General features: G+C 30.7%; 2 protein-coding genes across 3 annotated transcripts; both read left to right on the top strand.

Annotated features, from left to right (window-relative positions):
• Positions 1-443: 443 nt before the first annotated feature.
• LOC124844778 (cytochrome P450 72A68-like) lies at positions 444-4812 on the top strand. 2 transcript variants are annotated; one of them, XM_047321785.2, is made up of 5 exons: positions 444-944; positions 2693-2910; positions 3163-3407; positions 3736-4123; positions 4196-4812. In XM_047321785.2, exons 1-5 carry the CDS (start codon positions 668-670, stop codon positions 4625-4627), a joined length of 1560 nt encoding a protein of 519 aa, XP_047177741.1. In that variant the 5' UTR covers positions 444-667; the 3' UTR covers positions 4628-4812. The 2 variants fall into 2 exon arrangements, with proteins under 2 accessions (XP_047177741.1, XP_087965335.1); XM_088109209.1 differs by lacking the exon at positions 444-944 and adding an exon at positions 1122-1229.
• A 4395-nt stretch (positions 4813-9207) lies between these two features.
• LOC124844771 (cytochrome P450 72A68-like) lies at positions 9208-13685 on the top strand. Its single transcript, XM_088109362.1, has 5 exons — positions 9208-9583; positions 11518-11735; positions 11988-12232; positions 12569-12956; positions 13029-13685. Exons 1-5 carry the CDS (start codon positions 9307-9309, stop codon positions 13458-13460), a joined length of 1560 nt encoding a protein of 519 aa, XP_087965488.1. The 5' UTR covers positions 9208-9306; the 3' UTR covers positions 13461-13685.
• Positions 13686-18923: the final 5238 nt, after the last annotated feature.

Raw genomic sequence — 18923 nt, 5'->3', positions numbered from 1 at the left:
TACAAATAATAATAATAATAATAAATAATTTATTTCATTTTGACTTGTAATCTATTAAGAATTTACAATAGAATCAATCTTAAAGCTTTACACTCCATAAAAAGCATAAGAAATATAAGAATGGGAAAAGAAAATATGTGAGAACATTAAAAGGAGAAAGAGACAGGTGCAAAAGAGTGCTACACGAAATTGGATACCTCGAAAGGGTTTCGGACTTCCTTTTCTGCTTCTTTAGGCCTTTTTATATACTATTTGATTATATTTTGTTTCTTATTTTTGTATTATTGAAATCCTTTTTTAAAATACGTTATAATCTTTATATATCTTATAAATAATCATAATATATTACTTAAATGTAAAAAAATTTGGAAAAATTTAACCAATTGAAACAAGATTTAACAAAACTCTTATGATATTTACTGTTATACTTACGTAAATAAATTTTTAAAAACATCTAATACATTATTAATCATTAATTTTTCTTCAAATTTTCCATAGTTTTATCCGTTATTCTTGTGCCGGCAGTATCCAGATGCTGGTAGAAGAAAACTTGCATGATGACAAAAGGAAGATTAGGGTTGAAAACATTATGTACCGAAATCTCTTGTTGGTCTTCCTATACTCATTTTCCAGTTTTGTTTCCTCCGCCGAACTCTGCTAGAAAGAAATGGAAGTAGTGTGGAGAAGGATTCTGATGCTGATTCTGATACTGGTTCTGATATGCGCATGGAGGATACTGAATTGGTTATGGTTCACACCCAAGAGGCTTGAAAGGCTTCTAAGAGAGCAAGGTGTTCAAGGCAATCCATATACGCTTTTCGTTGGAGACACCAATGAATTTGTGAAGATGAGAACAGAAGCCTTCTCTAAACCCATGAATCTCTTCTCACACGACATAGTGCCACGTGTGTTTTCCTTTTTCCATCACAGTATCGACACACATGGTATGCTTGTCGTTCCTTCTTTTATTGTCTTTTTGTCGCTGTTGCTTTGTCTTTCTTCGTTCACGCCTTCTTTTGTTTTGTCCAAGTACTGTGTGGCTGAAGTGCCTCGATGCTAACTTGCGTAGTAATTGTTCAGAATAGATCAGAATATTACACTCACATCAGGCTCAATATTTGTTCATGAATTATTACATGTGGATAGCTATGCATGGGATGTTATTTTTTCTACTGACAGATTAACATGTCATAGAACAAATAATGTTTTATCTGGAAATAAGTAGTTAAGTAAGTTCGCTATTTTACAATTTTTTTTCCAATTCAATTCTATCTACCTGCAACTCTAATTTTCTATTATCAAACGTCTCATAAAATTTCGACACTTTTCTTGTACGTAAGTGACTAAGTGTGACTTCTCAGAGTATAAGATTCCAAAAGCTACAAAGTAGGTAACTGGATTTAATTGATAAGCTAGTATTTCAAAGTTTTTGGTTAGTTTTATGCATTTAGATTTTAGATTAGTAGCTATAACTCCAACTAGTTGTTGTACAAGAAACACTTACAGCGCTACAAAGAAATCTCTGGGAGACATTTCAGAATGATACCAAACTCTTATCTTCGAATATATTAGGTCTGTATATGAAAGTTGTTCATTATATGATGAATTCGTTTACTGAATCTGTCGAAATAATTTGGGATAAGAACAAATGAGAATGTTCATACTAGTTAGAACAAACTACTTTTTGTATCGTGCATAATGTAATCAGCATCGGTCAAATCCCTTTAGTAATAAGATAATGATCATAATTTGGAGATCCCTGTCATTACAAATGACATGAAACTAGGTTTGCAATCACATGATATAATGGAAGAAGAAGAGGAATACTGGTGAACTTTCAAGGCATACAAATTTAAATTAAAGCAGATTAATGCTCTGTTCTTTCTTCCATAAGTCAAAGGTGTAGGCAGGCACAGTATAAATATGCTTAAAGAACGCGAAACCATAATGCCTCAATGGTATTTGTCCTTGCACGAGGATATTCTTCTGTTGATATAAGGTCCTTTCTTTTGGATGGCAAAGAAAGCATATGTGGAGTATAGAATGAGATGAGTAAATTTTAGTCATACAAAAACATGCTTGGACAGTCAAGATTAAAGGCTAATTAATGTATAGAATTGTTTACACAGCCTATTTTATGTCTACAGTATAGTAGGGAAGGAAAGATGAGAGTACAAATTAAATGAAGGAGAATAAAGAAGAGGCATTTTTTGAGTATGGGCGAAAAGACAGGTGACAGCTTAAAAAATGGAAAGCATAACTGAATGGAAAGAGAGCATGCAGGTACAGAGAAGGAATGACTACTCTTAGGGGTAATCGAATGATGGAGTGAAAAGTCTTCCTAATTGGTCCTTCTCAAAATTGGGTCTTAATTTTTTTTGTTTTCTTCAAAGTCCTTTGATCCCATTCTACAGAGGAGTTTCCTCTGATTTCCAAGGTTTTAGTACATACAATACTATTTTCTTTCATTTCTGCTATTGATTCCAATCATCACATGATTAATTTAAAAAATCACACTACTTTATCCTTTAATCTTAACAACTTTTGTCTAAGATCAAGAAACACACATGTATATATATCAAAGTCAAATCGCACACACAAATTTGTCTATTCTTTTCGATTCATGATATTTTTTTTCTTCCGTTTCATATTCAACTTAACCGTATTCGTAATGTTTGTTGATGGTGTGCAGGTAAAAATTCTTTTATTTGGTTTGGACCGGCACCAAGGGTGACCCTAACTGATCCTGAGCTAATCAAAGAAGTATTCAACAAGTCTAATGACTTCGAAAAGATTACCATGAATCCACAAGTCAGGTTACTAGCTCCTGGCCTTGTAAGACTCGAGGGAGAAAAGTGGAGCAGGCACAGAAAGATAATCAATCCTGCTTTCAACTTAGAGAAGTTGAAGGTTAGTTTCTTATTACTAGACATAGATATTACATATTGACTAATGTACCTTCCAAAAATGCTAGACACAGTTATTTGTGTTGCACATATGTGTTATTTTTATTTTGCATGTAAAAGTTACTTCACAAAAACGTATTCTCTTGGATCTAACATCTGTTGGTGTAAAAGTAACATGATCTGAAGTTTGTATATTTACCAACCTCTGTTGACATTGAAAATATTAACATTTCCCTATTTCTGCATTACACCTTAGGATATGTTACCACTATTCATCAAATGTTGTGATGATCTGATTAGCAAATGGGAGAAAATGTTGTCTTTCAATGGATCAAGTGAAATAGACGTATGGCCTTTCCTTCAGACATTGGCTAGTGACGCAATTTCTCGAACGGCATTTGGAAGTAGTTATGAAGAAGGACGAAGAATATTTCAACTTCTAAAAGAGCAAACTCAACTAACAGTGCAACTTATGTTGAAAGTTTACATCCCTGGATGGAGGTAAAACTAATTATATATTTGACTACTTGATAGACTCAAGTATCAAGCTTTTTGGATGATCTTTATTTAACTAAACCAAATTTCCATTCTTTTGTGAAGGACATTATGATTAGAAAACAGTACTTATCATTAAGAATCAAAGAAACTTGTTTACAACAACCATTTTTCCAAATATTGTGTCATGATTATGTGATATCTCTCTATTTCAACTTGTAAAATCAAACTATGTTTAGCGATGAAAAAACCATCATAGAAATGTATTTGATATCAAAAAGAGAATTTCCTTCAAATCAATGATTAATACAGGATTGGTTATGTTCACTTGTAGGTTTGTACCCACTACTACCCATAAAAGGATGAAGGCAATTGACAGGGAAATAAAGGCTTCACTTATGGATATTATTAATAACAGAGAGAAAGCACTAAAGGAGGGTGAAGCCACTAAACATGACTTGTTAGATATACTTCTCGAGTCAAATCACAAGGAAATTCAAGAACATGGAAACAATAAGAATGTTGGAATGAGTATTGAAGATGTTATTGCGGAATGCAAATTATTTTACTTTGCAGGGCAGGAGACCACTTCATCTTTGCTTGTTTGGACAATGATATTATTGAGTATGTACCCTGATTGGCAAACACGTGCAAGGGAGGAAGTCTTACAAGTTTTTTCCAATCGAAAACCAGATTTTGAGGGATTGAATCACCTTAAGATTGTAAGTTCGTATTATCAATTTGATATTGAATAACATACTCAAAGTAAATTACTAAGAATATTTTTGCAACAGGTTACCATGATTTTGAATGAGGTTCTCAGGCTATACCCACCGGTAATTGGTCTTGCTCGGAAAGTTCGTAAAGATGTGAAACTAGGAAATCTGTCATTACCTGCTGGAGTGGAAGTTTCCATGCCAACAATTTTGGTTCATCATGATTGTGAGCTCTGGGGTGATGACGCTAAAGAGTTCAAACCTGAGAGATTTGCTGAAGGAGTTCTGAAGGCCACAAATGGCAGAGCTTCACTAATTCCCTTTGGAGGTGGTCCTAGGATATGCATTGGACAAAACTTCTCCTTGTTGGAAGCAAAAATTGCTTTGTCAATGATTTTGCAACATTTCTCGTTTGAACTCTCTTCGACCTATACTCACGCTCCAAGTACTGTGATTACTCTTCAACCCCAATATGGTGCTCATCTCATTCTTCGTAAAGTGGGAACATAAATAATAATGATTTGGTACTGTTTGGTTCATATTTTACTCTTGACAAACTTATAATGTAATAACATTTCAAGAAGATTAAAGGAGACCAACATTTTCATGACTATTATTGCTTTATTTTCTAGTATTAATGTGTGAGAAACCTTTCTTGTATTTAATAATATAAGGGTCTTGTTCAAAAGAGTCTATCCACTATTTTGTTTAACTTATCTTCTCCTTAGATATATTTAAGTAACTCATGATCTGATGTATTTCTTAGCCACTAAGTAATGCTCCCATGGTTTTGTGGGCTCTTAATAAGAACATAAAGTTGTCATAAATGCAATAGTTCAAGATGGATCCATGAAGTTTTTTTACTAAAGTAAACGGATGAATGACTTGAAGTAACATAACACCTATTATATATTCCTATCCCAATTTCCTCACACTTTAATTCAAAGATTGGAAGAGCTAAACCAAGAGCATGAGTCAATTTATGTATTGAGTCCTTAATAGTTTTTTCATCCCATATGAAAGACACATCCTTCTTAATATAAGTTCATTAAGAGGATCAACAAGAAGAGAAATCCTTCACAAATCTTCTAAAAAAAGCTAGCTAATCCATGAAAGCTTTGTACTTCTCCTACATTTTTAGGGGTGAGTTACTCTTTGGGTAAATTTTATTTTGTAACGTCTACATGAATATCTTCTTTTCCAATTTTGAATCCAAGCAAGATCACATTTTAAAAAAAATGTATTTTTCCTAGTTGCCATATGTAACATCCCAATTACATAGTTCATGATCAATAAAAATAATCAACATAAAGAAATAAGTCCAATTAGATTATTTCAAAAATTTATAAAAATAAACAATTGTAATCAATCTGAATCTTAACCCATTCTCTTGCATTCCTATTATACTCACATATAAATCATTATATGATCATCACGACAATCACAAATACAAACCAGTATGTGGTAAACTACCATTAAAACAAACCATAAGAATACAATAGATGAATAATAAATACTTATTACATAATAACAATTAAGTCACCCCATTCTTAAGAGCATTACCTCTAGAACTCATAATACTCTAAACGTCGTCAACATAAATCATCAACGATTTCTCGATCCTCAATGTTATCATGAACATCACCCACGCAGACTCTCGGTCTATCTCTTCATCATCACCTTCGCTAATTATTCCACCATGGTAATCACCACGATCACAAATGCATCACCATTATCATAACATCATCAGAAGCATCCTCCACTAGTGCAAAAACAGTTAATAACGTCACGCGTTCAACGTCCAACCACTCAATAACCAACGTAAAAATGACCGGTGACATTTTTATAAATAAATGTAATTGTAGAACGTCGAAGCCCCATTCAATTTGACATTCTATGATGGTAATTATTTAAACCAGCGCGTGATTCTCTTTCTTCTTTCTTTTAAACCACCAGTACTTCGAATCCTGTAGGGGTTCGACATAATATTTGTCAGTCAAAAGCCAAAGAGTCACTTTTTTTAATCCTTTTTCTTTTAAACAACAAATAATACGTCAAATTCTATAAGGTCTTCGACGTATTATTTGTCAGACAGAAGCCAAAAAGTAACCCTTTTTAATTCTCTTTTTCTTTTTTTCTTTTAAACCACATATAATACGTCAAATTTTGTAGGAGCTTCGACGTATTATTTGTCAGCAAAAAGTTTTCCCTTTTTAACTTAAGTAAGAGATTGAAAATTCATTCACTTTATCTTAGCGCGCGAGAGCATCTTCTCCTCTCAAACTTTTCTCGAACGAAGTTTGACGACCATCACATGTAATCTTTCTTTCATTTGATACAAATGCATGTTAATTAACTACTTTATGTATAATTTTCGGTTGCTTTGACCGATTATTTTTGTGTTCTTGTCCTTCATAGGCGCATTATGATTTCTCTCTCATTGGTGGAAACACTTTATTCTGACGAACCCACCTTTTCAAGGTTAGTTTTCATTTTCGTTTTGAAGAACTTTTTTGTTGTTGTTTTTTGTTGTTATTTTGTTGAACTTGTTTGTTGTTGTTGTTGTTTAATTGAACTTGTTTGTTGTTTGTAATTGTTGTTTGTTGTTGATACTATACTACGCGTTCATAGTTCATGCTTTATAAAATATCAAAAACTGAAATTTGTTGTTTTTTATGCTTTTCAGGTCTCATAGAATTGTAAACAAGGATTACAATTAATTAAGAAAAACAAAAAAAAAATTGTTTAACGTCGAATATTAACAAAATTCGATGTCAATTTGATTAACGTCGAATTTTTTAAATTCGACGTCAATTTAACGTCTTCCGATATGACGTCGACCTCAAATTCGACGAAAGGCCAAAAAATAACGATGTTATATGATATTTTTGTACTAGTAGTCATCACTATGATCATCATCATGAATATCATCATGAACATCAACATCATCATGAACTCCAAAATGAAAGACTCGATCATACTCATGTACCACACCTCACACACCTGTTATACTGAACATGCTCGTTCAAGTCATCCCACCCTCCCGGCTAAAGGACTTGTTTTCCTGCTCTAAGGACTTACGAGTAAAAACGTCGATGCATCGCACACCGGATACTATAGTCAACAATGAGCTGGAGTTTAAGCAAAACATCATTCCCCTCTTCTCACATCGCACAATCGAAGAAGTGCAACACTCAAACACTATAATTGTATTATCCGACAATGTCGTTAAATTTAATAATGATATTGTCTAAGCATTCAAATTAAGGCTACTTATAATAATAACAATGTTAAAATTTGATAATGTTGTTGTCAACACATTCAAATTAACGCTAGTCATAACAACTTTAATATTGTTAAAAAATAGTCAAAATATTGGAATGACTAAAATAACCCAAAAGTCATCTCCAAACAAACACAAATCTAATTTCTTTTAAGTTAGCTCTTGTAAAATCTATACAAATAAAGCATTTAGTTAAAATAAAATAAAGAAAAAAGTAAAAAATAAAAAGTAAATAACAAAAATAAATTGCAATAAAAGATAAAATAATACCAAAAAAATTGGTTGATTCTATTGCTTTTTCAAAATAGGATTATTGATCTTCTAAAATTTTTTATTCAATTGACTTTTGTCCTAGATTTCAAATTAATCAATATAAATTCTTAATTAATTTATTAAAAATTTCACTATTAATCAAAATACATTATTAATTAAAAAATTTATATTAACCATAACAAATTTAACCAAAAATATTATAACTATAGCTATTCTTTTATCACTTTTACCAAATAAAACATTAATTAATTAAAATACATTCTTAACTAATTTTTGTTAAAATTTTTACTTTTAATCAAAATATATTATGAATTGACAAAAACATAAATCCTAAAATTTTTAACTTTATTAAAAAAAAATTCTCAATTAAAATTAAAAATCCTTTTATTCATACGATTAATATGCATACAGATTCAACGACTGAATTTGTTACAATATAAAAATTATTATTTTTATCTTATTTCAAGATAAAAAACATAGATATAAATAATAATAATAATAATAATAATAAATAATTTATTTTATTTTAACACTGTAATCTATTAAGAATTTACAATAGAGTCAATCTTAAAGCTTTACACTCCATAAAAAGCATAAGAAATATAAGAATGGAAAAAGAAAATATGTGAGAACATTAAAAGGAGAAAGAGACAGGTGCAAAAGAGTGCTACACGAAATTGGATACCTCGAAAGGGTTTCCGGACTTCCTTTTCTGCTTCTTTAGGCCTTTTTATATACCATTTGATTATATTTTGTTTCATATTTTCTATTATTGAAATCTTTTTTTAAAATACGTAATATCTCTATATATCTTATAAATAATCATAATATATAACTTATCTTTTTTTTATTTTTAATATGTAAAAAATTTAGGAAAAATTTAACCAATTTGAAACCATATTTAACAAAACTCTTATGTTAATATTTACTGCTATAATTAAGTAAATAAATTTTTAAAAACATCTAATAAATTATTAATCATTAATTTTTGTTCAAATTTTCCATAGTCTTACTTGTTATTCTTGTTCGGGCAGTATCCAGATGCTAGATTGCATGATGACAAAAGGAAGAATAGGGTTGAAAGTTTTTCTAATAACAAGTTAGTTTGACACGGATCTAAAAAAACATTATTTGGTACTACTTTTAATAATATAATAATATATTAATTTAAAAAATAATATAATTATAACCAAAATATTATTATTTGACAATGTCAAATGAACGTAGAAGACTATCTTTAGCTGGGATCTTTTAAATAATTTTTTTTTTCTTTTTATTCCTTGAATTCCAAACCTTGCTTTCAGACCAACGATCTGTTTGTGGTACAATTTAGTATTTTTTCTAACTAATGATAAAATTTGTAAATTAAAATAATCAAAATTGACAATAAAAAACCTTTTATTTAAGTGTGTATACTAAATTAAAACACGCACTAACTTACTATAACCTAATCACAAACAAGAAAACATGTTATAATTATAGAGAAAACAAATTTTATGAATAGTCAATACATTTATTTTTAAGAGGGTATCGTAGGAATGTTCAAAAACAAAGAAAACATTATGTACCGAAATCTCTTGGTTGGTCTTCCTATTAGTCATCAACTTTTCCCACCGAACTCTGATAGAGAGAAATGGAAGTAGTGTGGAGAAGGATTCTGATGCTGATCCTGATACTGGTTCTGATATGCGCATGGAGGATGCTGAATTGGTTATGGTTCACACCCAAGAGGCTTGAAAGGCTTCTAAGAGAGCAAGGTCTTCAAGGCAATCCATATACCCTTTTCGTTGGAGACACCAATGAATTTGTGAACATGAGAAAGGAAACCTACTCCAAACCCATGAATCTCTTCTCACACGACATAGTGCCACGTGTGTTTTCCTTTTTCCATCATAGTATCAACACACATGGTATGCTTGTCGTTCCTTCTTTTATTGTCTTTTTGTCGCTGTTGCTTTGTCTTTCTTCGTTCAGGCCTTCTTTTGTTTTGTCCAAGTACTTTGTGGCTGAAGCATCGATGCTAACTTTCGTAGTAGTTGTTCAGAATAGATCAGAATATTTCACTCACATGATGCTCAATATTTGTTCATGAATTATTACATTTGGATAGCTATGCATGGGATGTTGTTTTTTCTACTGACAGATTAACATGTCACAGAACAAATAATGTTTTATCTGGAAATAAGTAGCTAAGTAAGTTCGCTATTTTACAATTTCTTTTCCAATTCAATTCTATCTACCTGCAACTCTAATTTTCTATCATCAAACATCTCATAAAATTTCGACACTTTTCTTGTACGTAAGTGACTAAGTGTGACTTCTCAGAGTATACTGATTGAGAGTCCACTAGAGTGACAGGTTCCAAAAGCTACAAAGTAGCTAACTGGATTTAATTGATAAGCTAGTATTTCAAAGTTTATTGGTTATTTTTATGCATTTAGATTTTAGATCAGTAGCTATAACTCCAACTAGTTGTTGTACAAGAAACACTTACAGCGCTACAAAGAAATCTCAGGGAGACATTTCAGAATGATTCCAAACTCTTATCTTCAAATATATTAGGTCTGTATATGAAAGTTGTTCATTATATGATGAATTCGTTTACTGAATCTGTCGAAATAATTTGAGATAAGAACAAATGAGAATGTTCATACTAGTTAGAGCAAACTACTTTTTGTATCGTGCATAATGTAATCAACATCAGTCACATCCCTTTAGTAATAAGATAATGATCATAATTTGGAGATCCCTGTCATTACAAATGACATGAAACTAGGTTTGCAATCACATGATATAATGGAAGAAGAAGAGGAATACTGGTGAACTTTTAAGGAATACAAATTTAAATTAAAGAAGATTAATGCTCTGTTCTTTCTTCCATAAGTCAAAGGTGTAGGCAGGCACAGTCTAAATATGCTTAAAAAACACGAAACCATAATGCCCCAATGGTATTTGTCCTTGCACGAGGATATTCTTCTGTTGTTATAAGGCCCCTTCTTTTGGATGGGAAAGAAAGTATCTAAACATATATGACAGAAGTTTTGAATGAAAGTGCTACCTTGAAGTAAAAGGATTTAGATGAAGCAAAGATTAGAAATCGAGAAAGAAGAGAGGTGAAATGTCAGGTAGATGACTTTGTTTACGTGAAAGCTCACCATACAGATTGGATCGTTGGTGCAAGGGGCAATGAAAAGCTTTGTTCTAAATTCTAAGGTTCTTATGGTTTATTGAACTGCTCTTGAAGGCTATAGTACATGCAATTTTCTATGAGTCCTTACTATAGATAGCAGTGGCTGCTGATGTATCTTGCAAACAATTTTCCAAATTCCTTTGATTTCTATTTCTGCGTCATTCTGTTCGAATATCAGTCTGGTACCTATAATTTTGCTGTGCCACATGCATTGTGTTATTATGTTTGTTTAGTCTGATTGTATATGGAGTATATGCTTAGAAATTTTACAGAACGAATTAGAAGTCTTCTACATGGTGTTCCATATTTATATGAATGAGATGAGTAAATTTTAGACATACAAAAACATGCTTGGACACTCAAGATTAAAGGCTAATTAATGTCTAGACTTGTTTACACCGCCTAGGCTAATTAATACTATTATGTTTAATTTCTGCTATTGATTCCTATCATCACATGATTAATTTAAAAAATCACAGGACTTTATCCTTTAATCTTAACAACTTTTGTCTAAGATCAAGAAACACACATGTATATATATCAAAGTCAAATAGCACACACAAATTTGTCTATTCTTTTCGATTCATGATATTGTTTTTCTTCCTTTTCATATTCAACTTAACCGTATTCGTAATGCTTGTTGATGGTGTGCAGGTAAAAATTCTTTTATTTGGTTTGGACCGGCACCAAGGGTGACCCTCACTGATCCTGAGCTAATCAAAGAAGTATTCAACAAGTCTAATGACTTCGAAAAGATTAATTTGAATCCACAATTCAGGTTACTAGCTCCTGGCCTTGTAAGCCTCGAGGGAGAAAAGTGGAGCAAGCACAGAAAGATAATCAATCCTGCTTTCAACTTAGAGAAGTTGAAGGTTAGTTTCTTATTACTAGACATAGATATTACATATTGACTAATGTACCTTCCAAAAATGCTAGACACAGTTATTTGTGTTGCACATATGTGTTATTTTTATTTTGCACGTAAAAATTACTCCACAAAAATGTATTCTCTTGAATCTAACATCTGTTGGTGTAAAAGTAACATGATGTGAAGTTTGTATATTTACCAACCTCTGTTGACATTGAAAATTTTAACATTTCCCTATTTCTGCATTACACCTCAGGATATGTTACCACTATTCATCAAATGTTGTGATGATCTGATTAGCAAATGGGAGGAAATGTTGTCTTTCAATGGATCAAGTGAAATAGACGTATGGCCTTTCCTTCAGACATTGGCTAGTGACGCAATTTCTCGAACAGCATTTGGAAGTAGTTATGAAGAAGGACGAAGAATATTTCAACTTCTAAAAGAGCAAACTCAACTAACAGTGCAACTTATGTTGAAAGTTTACATCCCTGGATGGAGGTAAAACTAATTATATATTTGACTACTTGATAGACTCAAGTATCAAGCTTTTTGGATGATCTTTATTTAACTAAACCAAATTTCCATTCTTTTGTGAAGGACATTTAACTAAACCACTATTCCATTATGTGATATTTAACTAAACCAAAGAAACTTGTTTACAACAACCATTTTACCAAATATTGTGATATGATTATGTGATATCTCTCTATTTGAACTTGTAAAATCAAACTATGTTTAGCATTGAAAAACCCATCATAGAAATGTATTTGATATCAAAAAGAGAATTTCCTTTAAATCAATGATTAATACAGGATTGATTATGTTCCCTTGTAGATTTGTACCCACTGCTACCCATAGAAGGATGAAGGCAATTGACAGGGAAATAAATGCTTCGCTTATGGATATTATTAATAACAGAGAGGAAGCACTAAAGGAGGGTGAATCCACTAAACATGACTTGTTAGATATACTTCTGGAGTCAAATCACAAGGAAATTCAAGAACATGGAAACAATAAGAATGTTGGAATGAATATTGAAGATGTTATTGCAGAATGCAAATTATTTTACTTTGCAGGGCAGGAGACCACTTCATCTTTGCTTGTTTGGACAATGATATTATTGAGTATGTACCCTGATTGGCAAACACGTGCAAGGGAGGAAGTCTTACAAGTTTTTTCCAATCGAAAACCAGATTTTGATGGATTGAATCACCTTAAGATTGTAAGTTCGTATTATCATTTTGATATTGAATAACATGGTCAAAGTAAATTACTAAGAATATTTTTGGAACAGGTTACCATGATTTTGAATGAGGTTTTCAGGCTATACTCACCAGTAATTGGTCTTGCTCGAAAAGTTCGTAAAGATGTGAAACTTGGAAATCTATCATTAGTCGCAGGAATGCAAATTTCCATGCCAACAATTTTGGTTCATCATGATTGTGAGCTCTGGGGTGATGATGCTAAAGAGTTCAAACCTGAGAGATTTGCTGAAGGAGTTGTAAAGGCCACAAATGGAAGAGCTTCACTAATTCCCTTTGGCGGTGGTCCTAGGATATGCATTGGACAAAACTTCTCCTTGTTGGAAGCAAAGATTGCTTTGTCAATGATTTTACAACGTTTCTCGTTTGAACTCTCTTCGACCTATACTCATGCTCCAATTACTGTGATTACTCTTCAACCCCAATATGGTGCTCATCTCATTCTTCGTAAAGTGGAAATATAAATAATAATGATTTGGTACTGTTTGGTTCATATTTTACTCTTGACAAACTTATAATGTAATAATATATCAAGAAATTTGATAGCGACCAACCTTTTCAAGCTAGTGTTATTTGTACGTATTCATCAAGGTTTTAAATTACAATTACAGCAGTCTTAAACTGGAGCTGTTGATATTGACTTAGAAATTAAATCTATAAAAGGTGCTCGTAGTCTACTTTGTTGATCATTAGATGGTAAACGTGTTATATACTATTGTTGTACAGGCCGTTTAATGTTAATTAAAAGCTTTACCATATGTTAGTTCGTAAGTTTTTTTATTTATGTGTACGATGTTCTAAGAGTTCTTGTATTTCTAAAAATCTGTTATTGTGAGCTCGTGCCTAATTTGACAATAAACTAGTGTATTGAACAAGGATCTAAATCAATGATGTCTTATGCAAAGTATGAAGTTAAGAAGTTCACTTGAAGCTGCGATTATGCACTATAGAGAAAGCTAGAAAACTTTTACATGGCAAGGTCTTTGGTGGATTTTTTTGTGCTTGAAACATGTGTTGTACTTTGTTTATTTGCAAATGTACCAATCATATAATATTTTCATATTTTGTTAATATTTAAAGGAACTAAAATTGTGCAAAAATAATTAAAACTTTTTTTGAGAATTTATTAAGTACTTAGAAGGTAATAAGATAAGAACTGAAATGGCTAGTTATTGTTAGGGTTGGACTTCATTGAACCCTAATATCATTTATATATTCACTCAATTTCTTTAACATTTAATGTTAGTCAATTTAGAAATTTACTTAAATTCTAATTTTTTTTAAAAATGAGAGTATGTTTCATTATTAAGAGTTAATTCTTTGAACACTTAAATTGATAGTCTTTAGAGGTCATGTTCAAGATATGAGAGAGAGGGTGGAGGCGGGGGAGGGGAGGTTTTGTGTTACAAGTGATTAATTAGCGGTTTTTGTGTCTGATGCAGTTCATCAAAAGCAACTTTGTAGCTTTTCTAGTTTATTTTTTTAAAATGTTTTAGATATGTATTTTCACAACAACTCATTCTAAGTTAGGCTAAACATGGATAAAATACGATGTAGAGAGATAAAGCAAGAGAAATACTTTTAAAACTCTAACACTCAGCAGAATTATCATTTGGATGAAGTAATAGTTTAGCTCATGGTATGGTTTAGATTGATGTAAACGTTTTTTGTTATTATGTCTTTTCATAGCAATAATGTTAGCATGCTATGTTTTTCTTTGTGTTTCAAGTTTTAGTCTTTTAGAATGTTTTTTTTTTTTACGACATTGTCTTGATATTGTTTCGTTTTCTTGAGAGTTAAACTGAATACCCTTTGGGTATGATAGGCTTTACATGTTTAGCTTCAACTCTCTTAGATGTTTTTGATTTAAACGACGTTTGGCATTGTGTCTGAGTGCTTTTGACTTAGTTGTTTTTATGGTTCCTAAAAACATAAGTGTTTTCGTAAGGTTTTTTGTGTTGGGAATTTTGGTTCTAAGTCTTATGTTTTATTCCTATGTTATTTCCATATTATTATTCCGTTTAATGTTATTTGATTAAACTTAAAAATATAAGAGCGTTTAGGCGCATGGACGATTTTGTCTTAACAACATCGTCTTCTCTCAAGCGACTATTCAAAGATTTGAGGTTGCTCTTTTTTCTTTTTCAGATGCCTTGATTGGAGAATCTTAGATTTTTAAGGTTTCGCTCTCTTATTCATCCATGTTTCATTGCTGTCTCTTTTGACTTCCCTTCTATCACCATTGCGTTTGACCCGTCTATATATGTTTTTTCGCCTATGGCAAAGATGACTTTTGTTAGTTTATTTATAGCTATGGTGGCTCTTCAACAATGACCTCTTTATCCACTAGATGTTAACTATGCATTCTTTAATGGTGGTTTGCAAGAAGAGATTTACATGGAGCAACCTTATATATTTGTTGCTTAGGGAGAGTCTTCTAGGTTGTCATTTCATCTTCTATGTTGTCTTTGCAAATCATTAACAATTTGATGTCACTCGAATGCAGAAACATATATTTTTACTAAGTTTTTATGGATTATATTAGTAACAAACTTGGTACATACAATTTGTATGCACTAACTTGAGGGGAAGTGTTAGATATATTATCTTTGTCTTATTTTTATTTTTAATCTTTAGTTAGTTTGTTATTATTTCTTAGTCATTGTTAGAGTCTATCCTAGCGAGATTTATGTTTGTTGGACATATTTTTTCACTTGCTATCGAGTTACTATCGGACCACCCATTAATGTTTAGTCTCACGCTCGAGATATATATACTTTGACAAGAGAGAGGTGTTTTGAAAGTCTCACATAAATTAGAGATAAAGCTAATTCAAACTTTATAAATAGATGTAAATCTCATCTTACAAGTCAGTTTTATGAGTTAAGTTAGACTTAAAATCCACCACTTAACAAAACCCAATTTATTATTACTGACAGGAAATAGGCTAAAATATGAAAATAAAGGATGCAAAAAGTGTTTTAAATGTATGATAAAAATTACAAATATTTGCACAAAATAGTTATCATCATATAACCCAAAAAGTTTTCACAATCATGCGTCAGTCCGAGTTTTTCACCATGGTGGATGATGAGGTTGTGGATATGTTTTTAAGAATGTAGATTCTTCTAAATGTGCTAGTCCAAGTCTTCCACCGTGGTAGATGATGAGGTTGTGAATGATATATTTTTAAAAATGTAGATTCTTCTAAACGGGCTTGAAGCACTCAAAAATACTTTTTTAAAAATTCAAATTAACATAAAGTTGTTGGACAATATACCAAGGGTCTAAAATCTTAAAACAAAAGTCTTGTGAGGTAAAAAAGATTACATGGGATAAACTTTTAAGAATCTTAAGAATACGTTAAGCATATCTCTAAAATTGTGAATACAAGGAGATCTCAACATCATTTGAACTATATCTTCACATCAAATTTACATTAAAACAAATTTAGCTCAAATGAAATGGAACTAAAGCTAAAAGAACTCTAAAGGAAGACAATACTTATGAAATTAAATCTAAAAATTTAATTGATGAGAAAATATCCAAGTTAAATTTTTTTTAAACAAACATTTAAACAAAAGGTTAGACAATAATAATTTTGTCTATTTAAACATTTGCCTAATTTAACTAGCTTCTCAATTAACTTAAATATGTCACATTTTGTTTAAAAGCTTTTATAAATAACAACCACATAAAAATTTTGTTAAAATAAATAAGAATCACATAAAAATCTTATTAAAATAAGTTTTAAGAAATGAATTTTTAATTGTAACTCAATCACGTAAAATCGATTTATAATTTCCGTTACAAAGTTTTATTATTAATTAATATAAAACTTCCATAACACTTTATTTATATTTTAATGCAAATGAGAACAACTTTATAGTCTACGTATGTAATAATTTATTAATACTTTGTTATTATTAAAAGTTGTTAAGATATTTAGTTCAAGACATAGTTAAAGTTAAGATGCATCAAAGTTCGCAATGACCCATATTTTTTGTTTTTACTCAAATTTAAATCAGTATGAAATTCAATTTCGTAAGCGTGTAACTATGGCAATTAATAAAACATGTTGAAGATAATGAAAACAATATAGATAAACCAAAATGTTTGTGTGCATTTGTTTTAGTTTTACATACGAAGGACATCAAAATATCAACGCCAAACCGCTCTTTTATTTGCCTCTATCTATAAATAATATAAATGGAAGGAAGAGAAATTCAAAATAAAAATTAAGCAAAACTTAACTCAAAGAGTAAAAAGAAACAACTCTTCAAATTTAAACACATGGCTGCATAGAATTTGGACGTCTGGCCTCTTAACTTTTATAAAAATTAAAATTAATTCTTTCTCAAAATAAAAACATATTTAACTCTATTATAATAAATTTAAATATTTGTTTTCTTTCCAACTAACAAAATGAAAAAGTACAAAACCCTTATTATAATTAATTAGGAAAAACACATTAATAACTTAATTTTATCACCATTAAATATATAATTTAATTATTTAAATTTATTACTTTAACAAATAATTAAGTATAAAATAAAAAACTAACATAACTTAACATGTAACTATATAAAAATAGTATTAAAATATATAAAAATGATACATATAACCTTTATATAAGGAGTAATGTTAAGATGATACAAAATTTATTTTCATTTGACATAATTAATAAGAATAAAATGAATTTTTATAAATTTTTTGAAAAAACTAAAATAAAAAATAAGAAAGAGTAATATTAACTGAATGTAGAAAGAATGTAAAAAATTTATGTGAAAATATATTTTTCTTATATAATATTAGAGATGATAATATTATTCCTATTATAATAATATTGTAAAATGCAGCGGCAGTCACAATATTGTTGAAAACAATGAAGAAAGTTACAGGCATATGTGGCAACAATCACAGTGAAATTAAACTCAACGATCAAATCCTAAGTAACCCGAAACCTTACTTTAAAATTTCGCCCAAGCAACTACAATTACTGGCAAATGTCACAAGTAATCATCACATCACATCACAAAAATTTCCACAGCAAGAAAAATCATGATAAAATCACTTGTTTTGACGTAGTAAAAGAACATTTCACCCCAGAATCTATTGTTTTGGGAAAAAAAGAAAAGCACAGTGATAGATGAAATTTAGGGCAGTTTCCCTGAATTTAAACATGAGGGTAAACACGTAAAATCCTTGAGGCTGCCCCCCAAAAAGGGATCAGATTTTGGCCGGGTGAAATTGAGAACTCAAACAGCATTTTGCTGAGAACCCATTGGAACGGCCTTAAACAAATATTCAAAAATCGTTAACAAAATAATAAAAGCAACTAATGAGAAAACGATAATGAAGCAAAGGCTATGTGCAAATCCTTCCCACGTACTTTCTGCAATACCTGGAATCAAATCGCAGAGAGAAATGAGAAAAATTAGGGTTTTCTATGCGCCCGCAACGGAACTCGGACGCCATTGCATTGCTGCTGCGCTCGGTTCTCTCAAAGGCACTTGAATCCCTAATTGCCAGTTAGTCACTATTTATATACGAAAAATGAGTCGTGCGGGAAATGTCACTTTTACCCTCTAATGTAGGGTTTCTTGTTTCATTTATTCGCAGGATGGCAAAGATCTAAGCTAACCGGCGCAAAATACAACTTTTAAACGTGTGTTTTGTTTTTCAAAATTTGATTTTCTTTAATTTTATAAAAACACTTCCTTATGTTTATAGATGACATAAAATAGTGGCATTGTGGACTAGAATTATATAACTTCTTGATGTTTAATGCTTAAAATTAAAATGATATTTTAAAGAGTAAAAGCATTTTTAATAAAATAAAAATTAAAAATAACCATTGTAAAGTTGAAAAAATAATTAAATTACCTTAACGAATGTTTCTATTACGCATTCCTTGTCAATTTTTT

This window comes from Vigna umbellata, chromosome 3 (assembly GCF_029865625.1).
Source record: "Vigna umbellata cultivar VRB3 chromosome 3, Vumbellata_1.0, whole genome shotgun sequence".
Lineage (NCBI taxonomy): Eukaryota > Viridiplantae > Streptophyta > Magnoliopsida > Fabales > Fabaceae > Vigna > Vigna umbellata.
The sequence above is the reverse complement of the archived record's forward strand: the minus strand, read 5'-3'. Positions and strand labels throughout refer to the sequence as shown.